Below are 19,906 nucleotides of genomic sequence, written 5' to 3' on the forward strand. Positions count from 1 at the left end.
ATAGAAGTTTTGAGTGAGTTCCCCCACTTTTTTCCCTAGGACTTCAATAAGTCAAAGTACAGGTCTAGACTTAATGATGATCATTTTCAAGCCATACTGAGGGTCTCAACTGCTTCCACTCTAAAGCCAAATGTGGTTCAGATTTGTGAGAAGAAGCGCTGTCAAGTCTCTGGCAGCAAGAAGTAGGCAAAAGATGCCATGTTCAGAAGAACTGTTCATAATCTTCACTCAATGTTCTATTAATGTTCAGGACACTTCATGTTCAGAAGAAATAATTCATCTGTTAATAATGACATTTGAGGACTTTTTTTGTGAAATCCCTTATGCGGCCCAGCCTCACCCAGACTTTGCCTCCTGCGGCCCCCAGGTAAATTGAGTTTGAGACCCCTGATTTAGAAGAAAGAAAATAGGAAGTGCATTTTCAGATTTTAACTTAAATTTACTAGCTCAGTTTATTTGAACATTCAACACTCTAAACTCCTGTGGCTTTATCACCTGACATGCCTGCTAACCCTCAGTATCTTACCAAGATGTCTAACTGCCTAACGGCTGATTTATACTTCTGAGTCAAACGCAAGCGTATGCTACGGCGTTGACTTGTAGCCCTACGTGCACCTCACAAAAAATGTAACTACACGTCGCAACGACGCGTAGCACAAGCTCTGGGATTTAAATGGCACAAGCCCGATGCAGTGATTGTTTACCTGTGTGGAGTCCCATGAAGGAGCTCCAGATGTAAAGTTTTGTTTTGTGTTTACCTCATAGTTAAAGTTGTTGAACGTCTGGCGGTTCCTGCCTCAAAATGAGCGAGTTTGAGCCACTTGTACATTCAGGAAGTGTTCAGGAAAAGCAAAAACACCAGCGAAGTAACTCAACACAGAGGAACATTTACATGTCTCACTGCCAACTAGCATTTCGGAAGTGTTAATGCAGACCAACAGAGACAGCGCACATTAGTATAAATGCACAGCTACGCGCGTTGCATGCGCCGTGGGTTACGCCGTTCACTTGATGCAGAAGTATAAACCAGGCTTTAAGAGTCATTACACAACATGATGCCATGACCCCAGCTATTATGGTGGCCACATCAGGGCCTCCAGCTGTTGAGGATCTATGGCCAAAAACCTCCACAAAAAGTGGGCTTCTGCAACATCTAAATCATCATGGAGGGTTTTACCAGCTCCACTAAACCTCTGTCCTCCAGCTGTTTATCCTTATCCACAGGATCTGCTCTGGTTTACTGTCCAGTAGTCCCTGCCTTGGCTTTGCCCTCCTCCCTTTCCACCTGCCTTATCCTGTACCCTGTCATGGTTTCATTAACCTGCCTCTCGCCCATCACCCTTGTCCACTGTAACACCTCCAGCTGGCTGAACTCATTCTTGTTTAGTGTATTCCTGTGAGAATCATAATCATCATTAGCATTTGCTATTTTCTGACTTCACAATATATAACAAAAAAAGCAAAAATAAGGATAATAAAAGAATCACAAGATTTGAAGAAGAATACAGGAGAGCAACTAACCAGCTTTATAGTAAACACTACTACACTAGTGGACTACTCCAATCAGAAGGCAATAGCAGTTTTAGCAGGGACACAGATGACTGTCACCTGGGGCCTCATGTACGAAGACTTTCGTGGAAATCATACTAAAAATTGCGTACGCACAAAGCTGTAAATATTCGTACGCAGAAAAAATTTCAGATGTATGAAACACTGCGTACGCTGAATCCCACGCATATTCTTTTGTACATACAAATGAACGTGAAACTGAGCGCAACATGCACGAGCACAAAACCCCTCCCTGCCTCCTCCCCATTATGAATATGCTAATGACTCTACTTTGGCAAAACCCTAGAAAAAGCAACGGCAAAATCAAGCAAAAAGAGAAACTTTGAACAGAATGTGAATTGGAGGTGCTGCTTTCGGAGGTAGACTGGAGAACATCGGTGTTATTTGCAAGTTTGTTCTCCGGAATAAACAACAAAAGAAAAAAATAGAGTGGGAGAGTTTAGCTGATGTGGTTAACACAGTTGGGTCTGAACATCGCACGGAGTGAATTAAAAAAGAAATGGTGTGATTTATAGGTGTAAAATTTTGCAGTATCTGTAACAGTCTCAGTGGCGCAGCTCGTAAGACGCATGTCATCATGTTTTGACACGTTCGAGCATGAACTCGGTTCAAATCCAGCGGCTACATATCAGATTTTGCCAACTATTTATCACGAGAAAGACAAGTAGGAATCATTAATAAGTCTGTGCATCATATTTATTGAATGGAAATGTTTCTGATTCACGCATGCAAATTCATCTTCAGATAGTGTCTTTATAGCAATGTGCGTGCAGTAGATAGCTCAGATTACATTGGGAAAACAGGCGACCGCTGCAAATTATGCTTTAATGTTTAGCTGGTCAAATGTATGGTATGGAAACCTTATATACCTGCTAGATGAACCCGTCTCATACAGCTGCCATTGCAAGGCTCAGACACTTTGTAGAGAGCAATTTAACACAACTGCCTCTAGGAGTCGCCAATGAAAATAAAACTGACACGCACAAAAAATGTGCGTACGCCAGCCAGAAAGCTGCCGTGAAGCTGCACACATTCCCACGTTCAGTTCATCGTTAGTAAATCTAAACGTGAGCGATTCTGAGCGTGAAAGCTGGCGTACGCAAAGTTTTTGTGCGTACTCAGCGTTGATACATGAGGCCCCTGATCATTATCAGCATAGAGAAGGTCAAAATAGATGGAATGGAAAAAACAACATCAGTGAGATCATTCCACTCTAACCAGAACCGACTCAATTTCCACACACACAAAACTAATACAACACATACAAATTCACAAGTCAGACATAAAATGAAACCCAATGAGCAGATCCAGACAGATTTGTGTGGAATGATTTTGGCAGTATCATAAAAAAAAATACCAAAGAACACGAATCAATGAAAATTTCAGCAGAAATTACACTTAAGAGCAATATTATAACTAGTATAAAAAGTTTTCTCATACTTGACTTTACATCTGAAACATGAAATATTCACACTAAATAAACAAAAAATAAAAGGCATTACAGCATATGCTCGTTACTTTATCATACTTTTTTGTGTGATAAAAATGTAAAAGTCATTTGTGGCAGCATTTATTTTAGGGAAACTTTTTTATTTTACCTCAGTGTCTCCAGTTTACAGTTTGGACTCTTCAGTCCATCAGAGAGAAGCTTCACTCCTGAATCCTGCAGGTCATTGGTACTCAGGTCCAGCTCTCTCAGCACACAGTTTGAGGATTTTAGAGCTGAAAACAAACTCTCACAATACTGAACAGAGAGATAACTCCACTGTAGTCTGTGTAGAGGACAAAGAGCAACAAAATCAGCAGTAAGAAATGAGCAGTGTTGAGTGTTCATGAGTTCAGTCCACAGTGATAAAAGTAACACTGGAAATAAACTAATAAGTATACATTGATCAATCAATGAATACTCACAGAGCTCTTCTGCAGTTTCTCACAGCTGGTATTAGTCTCCATCTTCCCACAGGTGATGTGTTCAATTTATTAAAGTCTAACTCATCCAGCGGCTCCTCTGACATCTCAATCATGTAGGAGATTGTTGAGCAGTGAGCAGGAGAGAGTTCCCTCTCTGAGTGTTTGTCTGATTTCACAAACTCCTGAATCTCTCTGGCCAGAGTCTGATCTTTTACCTCCAGCAGACAGAGGAACAGATTGATGGATCTTTCAGCTGAGAGATCATCATCTGTCTTGATCTTGTCTTTAATGTCCTGTGTAATTATCCTGATGCTCTCTGAGCTCTCCTCTGTGTGTGTCAGCAGATCCTGGAAGAGTCTCTGATTAGACTCCAGTGAGACGCCCAGCAGGAACCACAGGAACAGATCCAGATGACCATTACTACTCATGACAGCTTTATATATTGCTAAACTGAGCAGATGGCACAGAGAGAACTCAGAGCTCGACTGTAAAAATTGAACATCTGAATCTTCATATTCATTACCATCTGACACATCTTCATCATCTGAATATTTACTCTCATAAAGCAACATCACTGGTTCTCTTTTATCTGTTAAATAGCAGTGAAACACAAAGAAAGCAGCCAGAAACTCCTGAAAGCTGAGATGGATGAAGCTGTAGACTTTCCTCTGATGAATCACAGATTCCTCCTTGAAGATCTCAGTGCAGATCCCAGAATACACCGAGGCGTCAGTGACGTCTATGCCGCTCTCAATCAGGTCCTCCTCATAGAACATCACATTGCCCTTCATCAGCTGTCTGAAAGCCACTTCAGCAAGTTTGAGGATCACTCCTCTGTTGGACTGCAGGAGTTTCTCTTGATCTCTCTCTTCATACTTCTGCTTCCTCATGTTGATCTGAATCAGCAGGAAGTGGATGTACATCTCAGTCAGAGTTTGAGGGATTTCTGCACTCACATCTTCTTCCAGGAGCTTCTGAAGCACAGTGGAGGAGATCCAGCAGAAGACGGGTATGTGGCACATGATCTGGAGGCTTCTTGCTCTTCTGATGTGGGAGATGATTCTGCTGGCTTGATGCTCGTCGCTGATTCTCTTCCTGAAATATTCCTCCTTCTGAGGCTCAGTGAATCCCTGAATCTCTGTCAGACGGTGGATGTATGTGGAGGGGATCTGATGGGCTGCTGCTGGTCTGGCGGTGATCCAGATGAGAGCAGAGGGAAGCAGATCTCCTTTCAGGAGGCTCCACATCAACACAGCCACTGATGAAGATTCAGTCACAGCACAAACTTTCTCCTCATCTGAAAAGTTGAGTGTGATTCTGCTTTCATCCAGACCATCAAAGATGAACACAACTCTACACTGCTCATAAATCTTGGGCTCCAGATCTTCAAGTTCAGGATGAAAGTCCAGCAGAAGTCTGTGAAGACTGTACTGATGATCTCTGATCAAGTTCAGCTCTCGAAATGGAAGCACAAACATGAAATCTACACCCTGATTGGCTTTTCCCTCGGCCCAGTCCAGAATGAACTTCTGCACAGAGACGGTTTTCCCGATTCCAGCGATGCCTTTAGTGAGAACAGTCTTGATCTGGGCTTTCTCCTTCTTGATCTTCTCCTCATGTCCTGCTCCAGCTGAGGCTTTAAAGATGTCATTGCAGTAGACTGGAGTGTGTTGTGAGGGTTTTGTTCTGGCTCTTTTCTCTATCTGTAAAACGTCATGCTCTCTATTCACTCCTTCACTCTCTCCTTCTATGATGTAGAGCTGTGTGTAGATCCTATTCAGGAATTTTTGAGTCTCTCCATGGTTGATTCCCTCAAATAATCTCTCATACTTGTTCTTCATGCTAGTTTTGTGCTGGTTTTTGGCTCTCTGCAGTTCATCATGTTCTGGTTGGAGTGAATCCTGCTGCAGGTCTCTAGTCTGATCATCTCCATCCACACTGCAGGAACAACAACAACACAAAGAATGAATGAGTATGAGTGTAAAGATCCTTTAGTAAAGCCATGTGTGTTTTCTCTAAAACAGCTGAGACACATTACACAGATTTAATCAAGAAGCAAACTATAGTAATGCAGGAACCATTTCAGATCAGCAAGAACCGGCCAGTCTTCAAATGTCTCTTATAGCTCTATTGTGAAGCACTTTACACAACACACACTGATCACGTCTAATGCTTAAAATGCTTTAAATATGTAACAGTGTTTGTCATTTATTAAATTCAGGATCAGGATTTCAGTAACAACACTGTAACATTGCTCCACTTTATTAAGATAATAAACAGAGAAGATTTAAACAGTTTCATTTTAAACAAGTATCCTTTCCAATTCACTTTACTAACTCTTAACATTTTGAGTTTCAATACTTTAGTTACTTACTACTACTTCAGTACTTCACTAATGATCAAATGTGAGTGTTACGGTTGCCATATATTTGTAGTATTTTTGCCTTCTGTTTTCTCTCTTTGTTTTGTCTCTCTCTCTCTCGCTTTCTCCCAGCCTGTCATTTCCTTTAGGTCTGCCTTTGCGAGAGCTGATTGGTGAGGAGATCAGTCGATCATCATTGGGCGCAAGGCGTGGTCATATAAAAGGATGCCAGGAAAAGCAGAGGAAAACATTTTTCCTTTGATTTTGTTTTTGATGACATGATTTTGTCTTTTGTTGTTTTTGCTTAACTTTTGTTTCGGTAAAATTATTTTGTATTACTTTTGCTCATGTTGAGCTACTTTGTGATATTTGTACATCTTTATTTCGATTGTTTTTGTTTGTTACTTTCTGGCCAGCTCTTACCTGACAGTATTGAGAGATTTCAAGTTCACTCTTTTCCTCAGAGTAAGGTGGATAGGGAAGATGTCGTACGACTTCCATTTTGCAAACACGTAGACAATCCCATGTTTAAAACACCAGGTAAGAAGTGAGATTTTATATATATGTTAGAGAGGCGGGACTTGACGTACCTGTCTATCATCCTTATGACGCAGCACAAAGCAGAGCTATGCAGAGAAGCGCCCGCAGCTATGGGGAATGGCCTCATCCTATGTGCCTTTGTGTGTAATTGTGTGCGTCTATAACAAACTGTGAGTACACATTCTGATCTAAAGGACAGTCGTTCTCATTTCAGTAACTAATGATCGAGTGATTTGGCGTTTATACGCTATTAGCGGGACATTCAGAAATGACGGGGTTAAGCTCATCCAGCGCGTTCGGCGCATTCACGTGCTCTCGCACGAGTTTATGATCATAAGATCGCTAGTTATATGTAAATTATGTTCTATACATGCTTGTTTATGTTATCATGCTATTACAATGGGATTTACTTATGACAAGTGTTTTAAGAAGTCATTTTCTGGGCTTATTGCCAGTTTTGAGTACTTTCGGTTTTGACATGCTGATTGTACTGCATAGCGAAAGTGAAACCATTACATCACGTTTACTGCTCGGCTCGATGAAGCGTTGTACTTGATGCATATATTATAATATTGTACTGTGATTATATATGGTGAATGTTATTTGTGATCTAGATGTCTAATTATGTTATACTGATTATTTTATTAGTTCTATTTCATTGTAGAACCACACACACGCCTATACACACACCTCTTCAGTGTTCAATAAACCAGTTTGATTGACCTTAACTGCCTGATCCACTCCTGTGTTCTGATCGACACCCCAAGGGCAAGGCTAGAGAAATTAGAACCTCCTCAGAATACAATCCTAACCTAACAACCCAACAAATTGGTCCTTCGAGCCGGAGCTCAGCCATTGCCCCCTGGATAAAGAGGATCAACGGTGGTAATATGCAGTTTGAAGGGGTGAATGCAGATGGCGCCAGAGGAGCCAGACCTAAGCGTCATGTTTATCCACCTGCCAATTTAGAGGACTATGACTTCACACCCTTACGTCATAAACAGGTCAGTCAGTCAGTAATGCCGTATTCTACAGAACAATTATGGAGATATGGTCCATCAAATGCTGCACAAATTTCCCCTGCCCCGTCTGACCGTGCCAGCAGTCCTGTGAGTCAGTATTCATTACATGTGGTGGATGAGTGGCCACCCACTGCTGTTAATAAAGAGTATTCCTATGACAGACAACGGATGGGAGCACCTTTACAGTCTGGAGTTAATATACCTACTGTTCCGTCTGCTGTATCTTCACCATTTCACAGGCCCTGGGAAGAAACAGAGTATCAGTTATCACCACAAACATGCTTAAGCCCCTAACATAGGCCTGCTCAGACTAAGCACCACTTGGAGTCTCTTCCAATGCCATCTTCCCATGCACTAAATACCAGTCAGTCATTTCAGTTGCATAATACTGTCGCTGCTCCATTAAGTTCAGATCTGATTTTTCATAGAGAAGGTGATAACTCAGTACTTACCTGAAGGCAGGCTGTGGAGCAAAGAGGTCATTCTGCTATGCCTAGCCACCCAGTGAAAGAGCCACAGACTGAACATGTACTCGTAGATTTTCTGGGTAAGATGCTTAACCAGCTTCACTTGATGAGGGACGAAATACAGACCGGAATGGCAGCTAAACGAGGCGTCCCAGAGTCATTTAAGACTCCTGCTCACCATGATACTTCTTCTGCTCACTATCAAGTTGAATCTGTCCATAGAAATTCATGCCAATTGGCTCCTCCCCCCACGGATTCCAGAGCCCCCACTCATGAGCACAACTGGCATTCTGAGCGAACATTCAAACCTCATAACGTTGCTGATATGCCTCAACCTTACCACAGTAATGAGCCAAGAAGACCTAAAAACCAGACATCTTTGTTCAGAGCATCCACTCTGCATCCTGATGAGAGGGAAAGCACTTATCGTGGTCCCACCCCAAACATTCCAGACTTCGTTACAGGGGATCCTAGTGAGTTCACCAGACTAAAGATTGCTCTTGAGAACCTGTTAACGCCTGATACTACTGAACTGTTCCGTTATCAGATATTGCTGGATCATCTAAGATTAGATGAAGCCCGCCTGGTAGCTGACTCCTACCTTAACTCACCGTTCCCTTATAGTGACACAATGGCAGCATTGACTGAGAGGTTTGGGCAACCTTACAAGTTAGCCCTACGTCGGATAGCTAGAGTGATGGATGCGCCTGACATTCGACGAGGCGATACCGCAGCCTTTGATAAGTTTGCCTTACAAATTAGATCCCTTGTTGGTATGTTGGAGACTTTAGGCCATGATGGTCAGGCTGAATTGAGATGTGGGTCACATGTGGAAAGACTGTTATGCAAACTACCTCCTGAAATGACATCTGAGTTCAGGAGACACATGTTTCGTCGACCTGGTGCAGTGTATAACCTCCTGGATTTCTCAGAATGGCTGCAATATGAGGCCTGGTGTCAGAGCACTGAGAATTATGTTGTAGAACGCAGGCGCAGGGTGGAGCAGAGGACTGAGAAAGGAAGAGTAATAAACCTTCCTGGGCGGTCAGCTACAATACTCCATGGAGCCGAGGAGGGCCCTCCTAAACTACCTAATGTACCCAGCATAGTCCCCCCAGCCAGCTCAGGTATCCTCCAAACACAAATCAAAGCTTTCTGCCCATACTGTGACAAAACAGACCATTACCTCAGTCAATGCCCTACATTCAAGTCCTTTAACAAACAGCAGATCGCAGAATGGATTCAAACAAATCACCGCTGCTGGCGCTGTGGGAGGACACACCAGGCAGCAAAGTGCACCCTAAAAAAGCCATGCAGTATTTGTAAAGGTAGGCACCTACAGATCCTTCATGAAGTTAACTTCAAACCAGCGACTGAAGGATCGTGTTTGGTTAATTCAGCAACAGAGACTCTGTATCTGGATAAACCTACAGGATGTAGGAAGGTTCTCCTTAAGGTAGTCAGAGTTTTGCTTCGCCACAAAGACCAAACACTAGATACCTACGCTGTCCTTGATGATGGATCGGAGAGGACAATTCTCCTATCCCCTGCTGCCACAAAACTTGGTATCCATGGTCCGGTGGAAAGCTTAGCCCTATGCACTATTCGTCAGGACGTGCAAGCTGTCACTGGTGCTGCAGTCTCTTTCCAGATTTCTCCAGTTACCCAGCCACAGAAAGTATACAGAATCTCAGCTGCTTTTACTGCTGAACGTCTAGGACTAGCAGACCATTCGTACCCTTTGAGCATCCTGGAGAAGTATCAGCATCTAAAGAACGTTCCCCTGCAGCCCTTTGAGGGAGCACACCCATTGCTGTTATTTGGAGCAGACAATACTCACCTCATCACTCCCATATCACCTGTCCGCCTGGGCCCCTCTGGTGGACCAGCAGCAATACAGACCAGGCTGGGATGGACGTTACAGGGACCCATAAGACACTTAAAAGACCAGTTGTCATCACAACAGTGCCTCTTCTTGTCCCTGACCCCTGCTGAGCGACAGGTGAGGAAGGATGTTGAAAGGCTCTGGCAGATTGATGTTATGCCTTATCGTTGTGAGAAGCAGGTAACACGTTCAAAAGAAGATCGAGAGGCTATTCATCTCTTGGAGACTAAGACTACTCGGGTTGAGGTTAATGGCATTCTCCGCTATGCAACACCTCTATTGCGCAGAAAAGATTTCCCTCTCTTTTCTGCCCCCCAAGATGCTGTGATGCCTAATCTCAGGGGAATAGAGCGGCGGCTTACTCGGTCTCCAGAAAGAGCAGAGGTTTATAAGTCAGAGATAAAGAAGTTGGAGCTGGCTGGGGCTGCCATCAAGCTGCAGAATGAGGAGAAGGAAAGCACTAGAGAAAAAATGGTATATCACCCCTCACATGATCACTCACAATGAGAAAAATCGCCTTGTATTCAACTGTTCCTTCGAATATGAGGGACTGAACCTAAATGACTCCTTGCTTCCTGGTCCAGTCTTAAGTCCCTCCCTCCTGGGTGTCCTCTTGCGATTTAGAGAACATTGTGTAGCCATCAGCGGGGATATACGTGGCATGTTTCATCAGGTCCTGCTACTGCCTGAGGACAGGCCACTCCTGCGCTTCTTGTGGCGTGACCTGCGATGAGAGGAACCGCCAGACACATATGAGTGGCAAGTTCTTCCTTTCGGGACGACATGTAGCCCCTGCTATGACCTTCGCCCTACAGCAACATGTGGCATTGCACAGTACCCCTGATGAGGATGTAAGATTCTCAGTAAACAAGTGTTTCTACGTAGACAACTGTCTACAAAGCCTACCCTCTGCACAGGAAGCACGACAGTTAGTGGACAAGTTACAGGCTCTCCTAACCTCCGGTGGTTTAGACATCCGACAGTGGGCAAGTAATAAAGGGGAAGTTATCAGTCACCTACCCCCTGAGGCCAGGTCCACTAAGCTGGAGTTATGGCTTTCTCAAGACAAAGCTGAACCACGCGAGTCAACATTAGGCCTGAGTTGGCACTGTAAATCAGACAATCTGGGCTTTAAACACCGACCTATCACATACAATGCCCTGACAATGCGTAACATTTACTGGGTGCTGGCGAGTCAGTACGACCCCCTTGGAGTTATCCTTCCATATACTACTAGGGCTAAGGTGATAGTGCAGCAGCTCTGGGTCAAGCACAGGGACTAGGATGATCCTCAACTTCCTGGTGAACTTCAACAGGAATGAATGAAATCGGAAGAAGAACTAAAATATCTACCTGAGGTGACACTACCTAGATGCTATTACCCCTACTACATGGATCACTCAGATGTGCGACGAGAAATTCATATCTTTAGTGACGCTTCTGAGAAGGCATATGGAGCTGTTGCTTACCTGCTCACAGAAGATCATCAGGGAGAACTTCATCTAGCCTTCCTTCTAGCCCGATCACGAGTAGCTCCACGAAAGCAGCAGTCCATCCTGAGGCTTGAGCTTTGTGCTGCTTTGATAGGTGCACAGTTAGCAAAGTTGCTTGTAAATGAGCTCACTGTGAAGTTGGACAAATTTACTTACTGGACTGATTCCACTATTGTCCTCCACTGGCTATGTTCAGAATCCTGTAGGTACAAGGTCTTTGTGGGTACCAGGGTGGCGGAGATTCAGGAGTTGACGGACTGTGCAGAATGGAGATATGTCAATTCGGAAGAAAATCCTGCCGACGACCTGACTCGAGGCAAGAACCTGCAAGACCTTATTGGACCCAACAGATGGCATAATGGTCCAAAGTTTTTAATGCAGCCTCAAGAAAAGTGGCCTTCTCACCCCAACTCCCAATTTTCGGATGCTGTGGATGAAACTGAACTTAAGAGAGGAACATTTTGTGGAATTACTATTACTACCCCAACGACTTTAGATGGAAAGCAATGCAGAAGCTGGAATGAGCTGGTGGAGGCAATTGCACAGGAGTTGCACGGGACGGCTGCCCTTGATAATTCCCTCACAGCTGATGCTTACAAAGATGCAGAGACTGTGGCTTTGAGAGGGATACAGATGGACTGTTTTCCTGAGGATTTTTAGCTGCTATAAGCTAATAAACCAGTTCGCTCTAACAGTCGGCTATTATGTCTTTCCCCAGAGTTTGACTCAGAAACCCAACTTATACGAGTGGGAGGACGTCTGAGACGAGTAGAAGTCCTTGACCCAGCCACTATTCCTCCCATAGTACTTGACCCTCATCATCCATACACCCAACTGTTTATCAAAGACTATGATGCTCGACTCCTTCACCCGGGACGAGAGCGAGTGTTTGCTGAACTCCGCAGAAGAGTGTGGATTCTGAGGGGTAGGGAGGCAGTCAAGAAGTACCAAAGGACATGCCTTGATTGTTGTAAATGGAGGTCAAAGCCAGCTACACAGCAGATAGTCGATCTACCCCCGCCAAGACTCGGATTGTTTAAGCCAGCATTCTATTCAGAAGGCATGGATTGTTTTGGCCCATTGATGGTGACATTAGGTCGAAGGACAGAAAAAAGGTGGGGCCTCCTGTTCAAGTGTCTCACCACCCGTGCTGTGCACATAGAAGTGCTAACCTCTATGACCAGTGATGCCTTTCTAATGGCATTGAGAAGGTTCATTGGCCGACGTGGCCAGCCTGCAGAACTATACTCTGACCAAGGCACAAACTTTCGAGGTGGCGAAACAGAACTCAGAGAAACCTTCAGCACCCTAAGTTCAGACCTACAGCATTTGTTAGCCAAACAGAGGATCAATTTCCACTTCAATCCTCCTGCGTCTCCCCACTTTGGTGGTGTATGGAAGAGGGAGATTTGTTCAATAAAAATGGCTCTCCGCACAGCTCTGGGCTCAGAGACTGTGTCCGAAGAAGTTCTCCAGACTGTTTTGATTGAAGTAGAAGCCATCTTGAATTCTAAACCTTTAGGTTATGTTTCAGCAGATCTGGCTGACCTGGACCCAGTCACTCCCAATTGACTGCTGATGGGGCGGCCAGATGGTTCCTTACCCCAAGTAGTATATCCTGAGTCTGATCTCCTTACTAAACGGAGATGGAGGCATTCCCAGATATTGGCTGACAGATTCTGGACTGCTTTCATAAGACATTACTTACCAGCTTTGCAGACAAGAGGACAGTGGCAAAGATCAACACCTGACATTGAGCCTGGCACAGTAGCTATGCTAGTTGACCCCCAGCTGCCACGAGCCCTATGGCAAATTGGAAAAGTAACTAGAGTATTTCCAGGAGCAGATGGACATGTCAGAACAGCAGAGATCCAGATAAAAAACAGGACATATACACGGCCAATATCTTGTCTGATTGTACTTCCGGAAATCCCTGAAGAAGAGGATCATATGGGGAGTAAAGAAACACAACAACCAAGTTGAGGCAAATTTAACAGAGCAAATTTACAAATAAATTTGGGGGCGGCAATGTTAGAGAGGCGGGACTTGACGTACCTGTCTATCATCCTCATGACGCAGCACAAAGCAGAGCTATGCAGAGAAGCGCCCGCAGCTATGGGGAATGGCCTCATCCTATGTGCCTTTGTGTGTAATTGTGTGCGTCTATAACAAACTGTGAGTACACATTCTGATCTAAAGGACAGTCGTTCTCATTTCAGTAACTAATGATCGAGTGATTTGGCGTTTATACGCTATTAGCGGGACATTCAGAAATGACGGGGTTAAGTTCATCCGGCGCGTTCGGCGCATTCACGTGCTCTCGCACGAGTTTATGATCATAAGATCGCTAATTATATGTAAATTATGTTCTATACATGCTTGTTTATGTTATCATGCTATTACAATGGGATTTACTCATGACAAGTGTTTTAAGAAGTCATTTTCTGGGCTTATTGCCAGTTTTGAGTACTTTCGGTTTTGACATGCTGATTGTACTGCATAGCGAAAGTGAAACCATTACATCACGTTTACTGCTCGGCTCGATGAAGCGTTGTACTTGATGCATATATTATAATATTGTACTGTGATTATATATGGTGAATGTTATTTGTGATCTAGATGTCTAATTATGTTATACTGACTATTTTATTATTTCTATTTCATTGTAGAACCACACACACGCCTATACACACACCTCTTCAGTGTTCAATAAACCAGTTTGATTGACCTTAACTGCCTGATCCACTCCTGTGTTCTGATCGACACCCCAAGGGCAAGGCTAGAGAAATTAGAACCTCCTCAGAATACAATCCTAACCTAACAACCCAACAATATATATATATATATATATATATATATATATATATATATATATATTCTGACAGATTAATAGAGAGTAAATATAATATCTTGTAAAAAATAATCATATGAAATGTAGTGTCTAGACGAAATACCTGCATGATGTAAACAAATCCAGATCTCCAGAAGTGTGCGTGTCCTCCATGATGGATCTGAAAAGTTTGATCTCCAGCAGAAACTCTAGAAGAAACTGATGAACAATCACAGATCTCCAGTCATTGATCAGCCTTCAAAATTCAGCTGAATGCAGGAATAGATCAGCAGGAAACACATCACAAGTAAACAATCAATAGAATCACAGCCATCATCCGTTTGATTAGGAATAAAATATAATCATACATACAGATTCACATAAACCTTATGCCAAGTTCAGACTGTATGATTTTAGCCCCGATTCTGACTCGCAGACAAATGCCTAAAATCACAGGCAAATCAGTGCTTGTGCACGCAAGTAATGCCTAGTTCAGACTAGGCTTGGGCGGTATCCAAATTTTGATACCGTCAAACCGCCTCCATATTTTACCCCGGTATCCGGTATTACCGGCGTAATAAAAAAAATTATGACGTAAGGCTCAGACAGCGTCACCAAACTGTTGGCTTGAGCCTAAGGGTGCTTTCACACCTACACTTTTGTTTCGGAACGTATCTCATTTGCCCAGTTAGCGCGGTTCGATTGGCATATGTGAACAGGGCAATCGCGCTCTGTTCCGCGCCAAAGTAATCGCTCTGAGATCGCTTGAATGAGGTGGTCTCGGCTCGATTGAAACGAACCCTGGAGCGGTTCGATTGCAGTGAGAAAGCGATCCGATCCGAGCGCGGTTATATCACAGTGTTTTATGGATATGTAATAGGCTTACGGCTATATGAAGAGAGAATTATGAGTAGGGCGGGAAGTTTCGCGAGTCTCCGGATGCCCGCAAACGAGTGATGATCTCCCGGTAATCTCGCGTCTCTCTCCCAGTCCTCAAATAGGCATCGTCGCGCACCCTTCTCACCCCTCCCCACCGTGTCTCTCCCCAGACACGTCACGCGCGCGCACCCTGTCAATCACCACCTCTCCTGACAGCTGAGCGGGACGCTGCAAAATAAACCCTGACACTCTGACCAATGTGAAGAGAGTTTACGTGACTTGTTTTAGCTCTTTTGGTCCGATTAGAAACTTTGCAGTGTGAAAGCGAACCGCTCCAAGAGCAAAGAGCAACAATGTAACAATTTTAATCTCTGTTTCGGAACAACTGAATCGATTCAAAGGTGTGAAAGCACCCTAAAACATTCAGAAACTGAATACCTTCTATGCGACCTTAGGCTTGCGGTCAGAGAGGAGAGAGAGAGAGAGGGAGAGGGAGAGAGAGAGAGAGAGAGGGGGGGGGGAGAGCCGCACAGCACCTCTCTCTCTCTCTCTTACACAAACATACACACATCTCTCCCGCGATTTTTCAGAAATGTACTCCCACACCGTAAGAAATCTGGCCGGCTCCGTCGTTACTGCAGCGGGAATGCAGAGAGCTGCAATCGGGCCATAAAAATTATACCCGATAGGTCCCGAGTCCGACAGGTACATTTTGATTGACAGCTTTATAAAGCCCGAACCCGTTTACAGCCCGACATTATTCAAATGTGCTCATGGACACAGCTCTATTGCATTTTTTCAAGAATAAGTCATTGATATGTTTTAACATCATTTATTCGTAACAAACATAGACTATAGGCCACTTGAAAGTTGGAACAAAGAAATAAAATAAGTCCTCTGTAACATCGTAACATCTCAGCACTCTATATAGGTCTAGGTACATACCCTTAGCCATTAAATTGGCCAACACACCAATGAAAAGAAATCTTGCTTAACAAATCAAATTAAAATAAACTCTAAATGATGACGGGTATTTTGGCAATAACAAAATTAAGATAAAGGCTGTGCTGTGCAAGATGTGTTACGCCTCTTCTCTTCACAATCTGGCATTAGGGCGGCCGTGAAGCTGAATATTCAGCCTGATCTCACGAGAAAACGTAAGTATTTTACGTTTTGCCAGTTTAGTGGCTAATTCGTACGAATTCGTACGAGTTCAGTCGTACGAAATGGTACAATTTTAAAAAGGAGGCGTGGCACCTAACCCCACCTCTAACCCCAACCGTCATTGGGGGATAAGCAAATCGTACTAAATTGTACTAATTAGATCGTACGAATTCATACGAATTAGCCAAAAAGTTACGAATTGCTGTGAGATTGTGTTGGAATATTAAAAGAATAATGCCACCATTAGCCTGTATACTCTGTCTACATTATGGTTATATGGTTTAATTAATATTTATTTATAATTGAAAAACCCTTTACTCACCAAGATTAGGCTACGTGTGTTTGTGGAGGAACATTATTAAATCCACTGGCTTTAGCGCAGTCCTGAGCTCACGGGGTCCAGCAGAACTGAACATCCTTTCCTGCGGCTATAGGCCGAGATGCAGAGTTCTGATCTGGCTGATTTTTCAAGTTTTGGGTAGGATTGTTTGTTAATTTTCTACCAGTCAGGAACATCCATTTAATTTTCCATGACAGCAGTTTCAGTGTAGCGAATTGCCTCATCATTTTACCTGTCAGCTTGCGGTTTAGGGCTCTACCGTAATACGCAGTGTATGAGCGACCGCGAAACACCTGCGGCTGGAATAACCGTTCCTTCTGAGCTAGTGACTGACTTGACCGCCGTAATAATTCGCTTTTTTACTACTTATTCATCATTTGTTTCACCTTTGCAGGGATGGATTTTAATGCAGGGATTTGGATTTTTTCGGGTCTCGCCGGGTTCGGGCAAAGATCTTCAGCTCTAATGCAGACCTCTAGTTCATATTAACCACGTCTCCCTTCTGTTCAGTCGAAACTGCCAAACAGCAGGACACTTTGGAGCGCAACTTGTCACGTCACCTCTCCCTGTCCCTCTCCCCCTTCCCTCTCACCCTCCCTTTCACCCTCCCTCTTCCCTCTCACCCTCCCTTTCACCCTCCCTCTTCCTCTCTCTCTCTCTCCTCCACACTGTCCCGTGATGACAACCACACATACGTTTTTGTAGGCATTAAATAAAGGATATTTAATATTTTATGACGGTATAACGGTATTGAAACTCACACCGTTGCTATTTTTAGATCCCGCGGTATACCATAATACCGCAAAACCGCCCAAGCCTAGTTCAGACTGCGTGATTTTAGCCCGGATTTTGGCTCGCCGACAAGTTTTGAGAAATCGCCGACAAATGCCTGAAATCACAGGCAAATCACTGCTCGTGCACGTGAGTGACAAGACAATCACACAGTATGAACTTTCAAAGACGCGATCTAAGACGCGATTCAAATCATGCCATGTGAATTGAGTTTTGACTGAAAATAACATCAGCGATCACCTACAGCCAACGAGAGAGCAGCATTCACTTGTGTGTGTGTGTATACCTGCTGCAGGCCAGCGGGAGGCTGGGGAGAAGTTAAAAGCGCTCTTTTTCGGTTTATTTGGACCCACGAAATGGAGGAAAAACTAATGGAGGTTTGACCGGACTCAGGAGCAACCGTGTCTGTTTGACGTTTCATACAGAAAGAAAGTAGTTTATCATCAACGTTGAGGAGAAATGGCTAATTCCCTTTAAACCCAGGTGAGCAAACATGGACATGTTCTACCCCATTAAAGGCTTCTTTCTCATTATGTAGTTAATAACAAAAGATATACTACATGTTTTTGGCTGTGAGACGTATTTTGGATGGAGTTGTTGGTGATTCTTCCAATAGTAAAATCTTGCAACGTGAAAGCCCCTGTCGCTGATCCATCTTGCAGTGTAAACAAAGCAGCGACGAAACGCTAGCCCAGATAGTCATGCAGTGTGAAAACATCTGTGACATGACTACTTTGAAAATCATGCAGTCTGAACTCGGCATAACAATCACACAATGTGAACTATCAAAGACGCCATCTGAGAGAATCGCTAATGAATCACAGACACCTGTGAGATATTTGGCATGCTGAATATTTGGAGCTGTCATGCCAGGTGAAATGAGTTTTAACTGAAAATTACATCAGAGAGAAGTTAAATGCGCTCATTTTCAGTTTATTTGGACCCAAGAAATGGAGGAAAAACTAATGTAAATTTGGCAGGAGCACCTGTGTCTGTTTGACGTGTCATGTGAGCAATATTACAATCGGGTCAAAAAAAAAAAATTGAGGATAAATTGCTAATTCCCCTCAAATCCAGGTGAACAAATATGTAGATTTTCTACTCTATTATGCTTTTACTTCTTATGTAGTTAATAAACAAATATATACTACGTGTTTTTGGTTGTTTCGTTTAAAACAAAGTTGTCTGTGATACAGTGTGAAAGCCCCTGTCCATCTGGCAGTGTAAACAAAGCAGCAACAAAGCCCAGACTGTCATGCAGTGTGAAAACAATAGAGGTAAAGTTGGTTTTATATTTGCACATTCGGACTTTGCCCTTAATAATATAATTTCATGAAATAATTATTTGGAAACTCTAAATAGCGAAATCTTATTAGCAGCCAATGACTATCAAAGTACAACATTGCTCACAGTCAAATAATCAGTGTAATGTTGTTTTCAAGTCATACTTGCATGCTAAATCCGATCGAATATTCAAAGTAACATGGTAAACAATATAGAGACGTCTAAATAAACAAATTTGCGAATATAAAACTAACTTTACCAAAACATCGGTGACACGACTACTTTGAAAATCATGCAGTGAACTCAGCAATACAGGTTCTGTCAGGACATTAAAGATATAAAGCTATTGTAGGTAAACTATGGATTCTGTCTGTTTAAAACTGTGACAACAAGCTTTTTCACTTTCGTTTCTGAAGGGTTATGTTGTGCCGAAAATTGTGACCAGGGGGCGCTGTTCCGTGAAATACTCTCTCGGGAACGCCCAGGTCGCTCATGCACGCGATCGTTAACGCACACTCGCGCAGACATTACAAGTGATCAGCGTCGAGCAGTGCTGTAAAGCATGTTAAAATGCTAGATTCAGCAAACATGTTCATATTGAAAAACATATGAAATATATTGGAGAACTTTGATTTACTGAACTATGACTCCTGATCACAGATTTCATCTCTTTCATTTCATCTTTCAATCAGTCTACGGTCAGTTCAGTAAAAACATCCGTCACAAACACTCTGAACAGAGTAGATAAGGACATGCGGGATTTACATTCAATCAAATGACATGCAGAGGGTTACATGCGTGACTTTACCTAAAGCAGTATTAACGCTGGATGTGGAGCAGAAAGTTTAGACGCTGCGCACCTCTTCTTCTTCTGGCTGTGCGTTGAGTCAGAGAGCAGAGTAAAACTGCACACCGCCACCTGCTGTATTGGAGAAAGTAACATCAGTCCTTCAATGTGGATTTCCCTGAATATAAAATGACTGCTTTCGCTGCCTTCTTAAATTACCTAAGGTATTTCAGTTCCTACATAAAGTGAGGATACATTCATTGAGTTTATTCTGTCCTTGTGTTCTCTTTATTTTTTTCTGCAGGAACCTGCTGGTATCCTGTAGGAATTATGAAATCCTGCAGGACAAAATGACAATGTGCAGGCAACTCTACAGGTTTTAGAATCATGCAGTACTTTTTACAGGAATCCTGAAGGATTTATTTTTCCCCCTGCAGGATAGCTGCAGTACTGCAGGAATTATAAAATCCTGTAGGACACATTGACGATATGTGCAGGAATTTCTTACAGATTTCACAGTGGATCCAAGCAAGTGACAAATCCTGCAGGATTTTATAATTCCTGCAGGAGTTATTTGCTGT

General features: G+C 43.2%; 1 protein-coding gene across 1 annotated transcript in view; it reads right to left on the reverse strand.

Moving 5' to 3' along the window:
- si:ch211-226o13.1 overlaps positions 1 to 19,421 on the reverse strand; it is a 30,842-nt gene extending 11,421 nt beyond the window's left edge. The window contains exons 1-4 of the mRNA XM_068220049.2: positions 19,347 to 19,421; positions 14,204 to 14,298; positions 3,481 to 5,418; positions 3,168 to 3,341 (exon numbers count right to left, since the gene is read on the reverse strand). Coding sequence (XP_068076150.1) covers positions 3,168 to 3,341; positions 3,481 to 5,418; positions 14,204 to 14,253 — 2,162 coding nt within the window. The 5' untranslated portion in view covers positions 14,254 to 14,298; positions 19,347 to 19,421. The remainder of the gene's footprint in view (positions 1 to 3,167; positions 3,342 to 3,480; positions 5,419 to 14,203; positions 14,299 to 19,346) is intronic.
- Between the last annotated feature and the right edge of the window lie 485 nt (positions 19,422 to 19,906).

The sequence above is a fragment of the Danio rerio genome, chromosome 4, assembly GCF_049306965.1.
Source record: "Danio rerio strain Tuebingen ecotype United States chromosome 4, GRCz12tu, whole genome shotgun sequence".
NCBI lineage: Eukaryota > Metazoa > Chordata > Actinopteri > Cypriniformes > Danionidae > Danio > Danio rerio.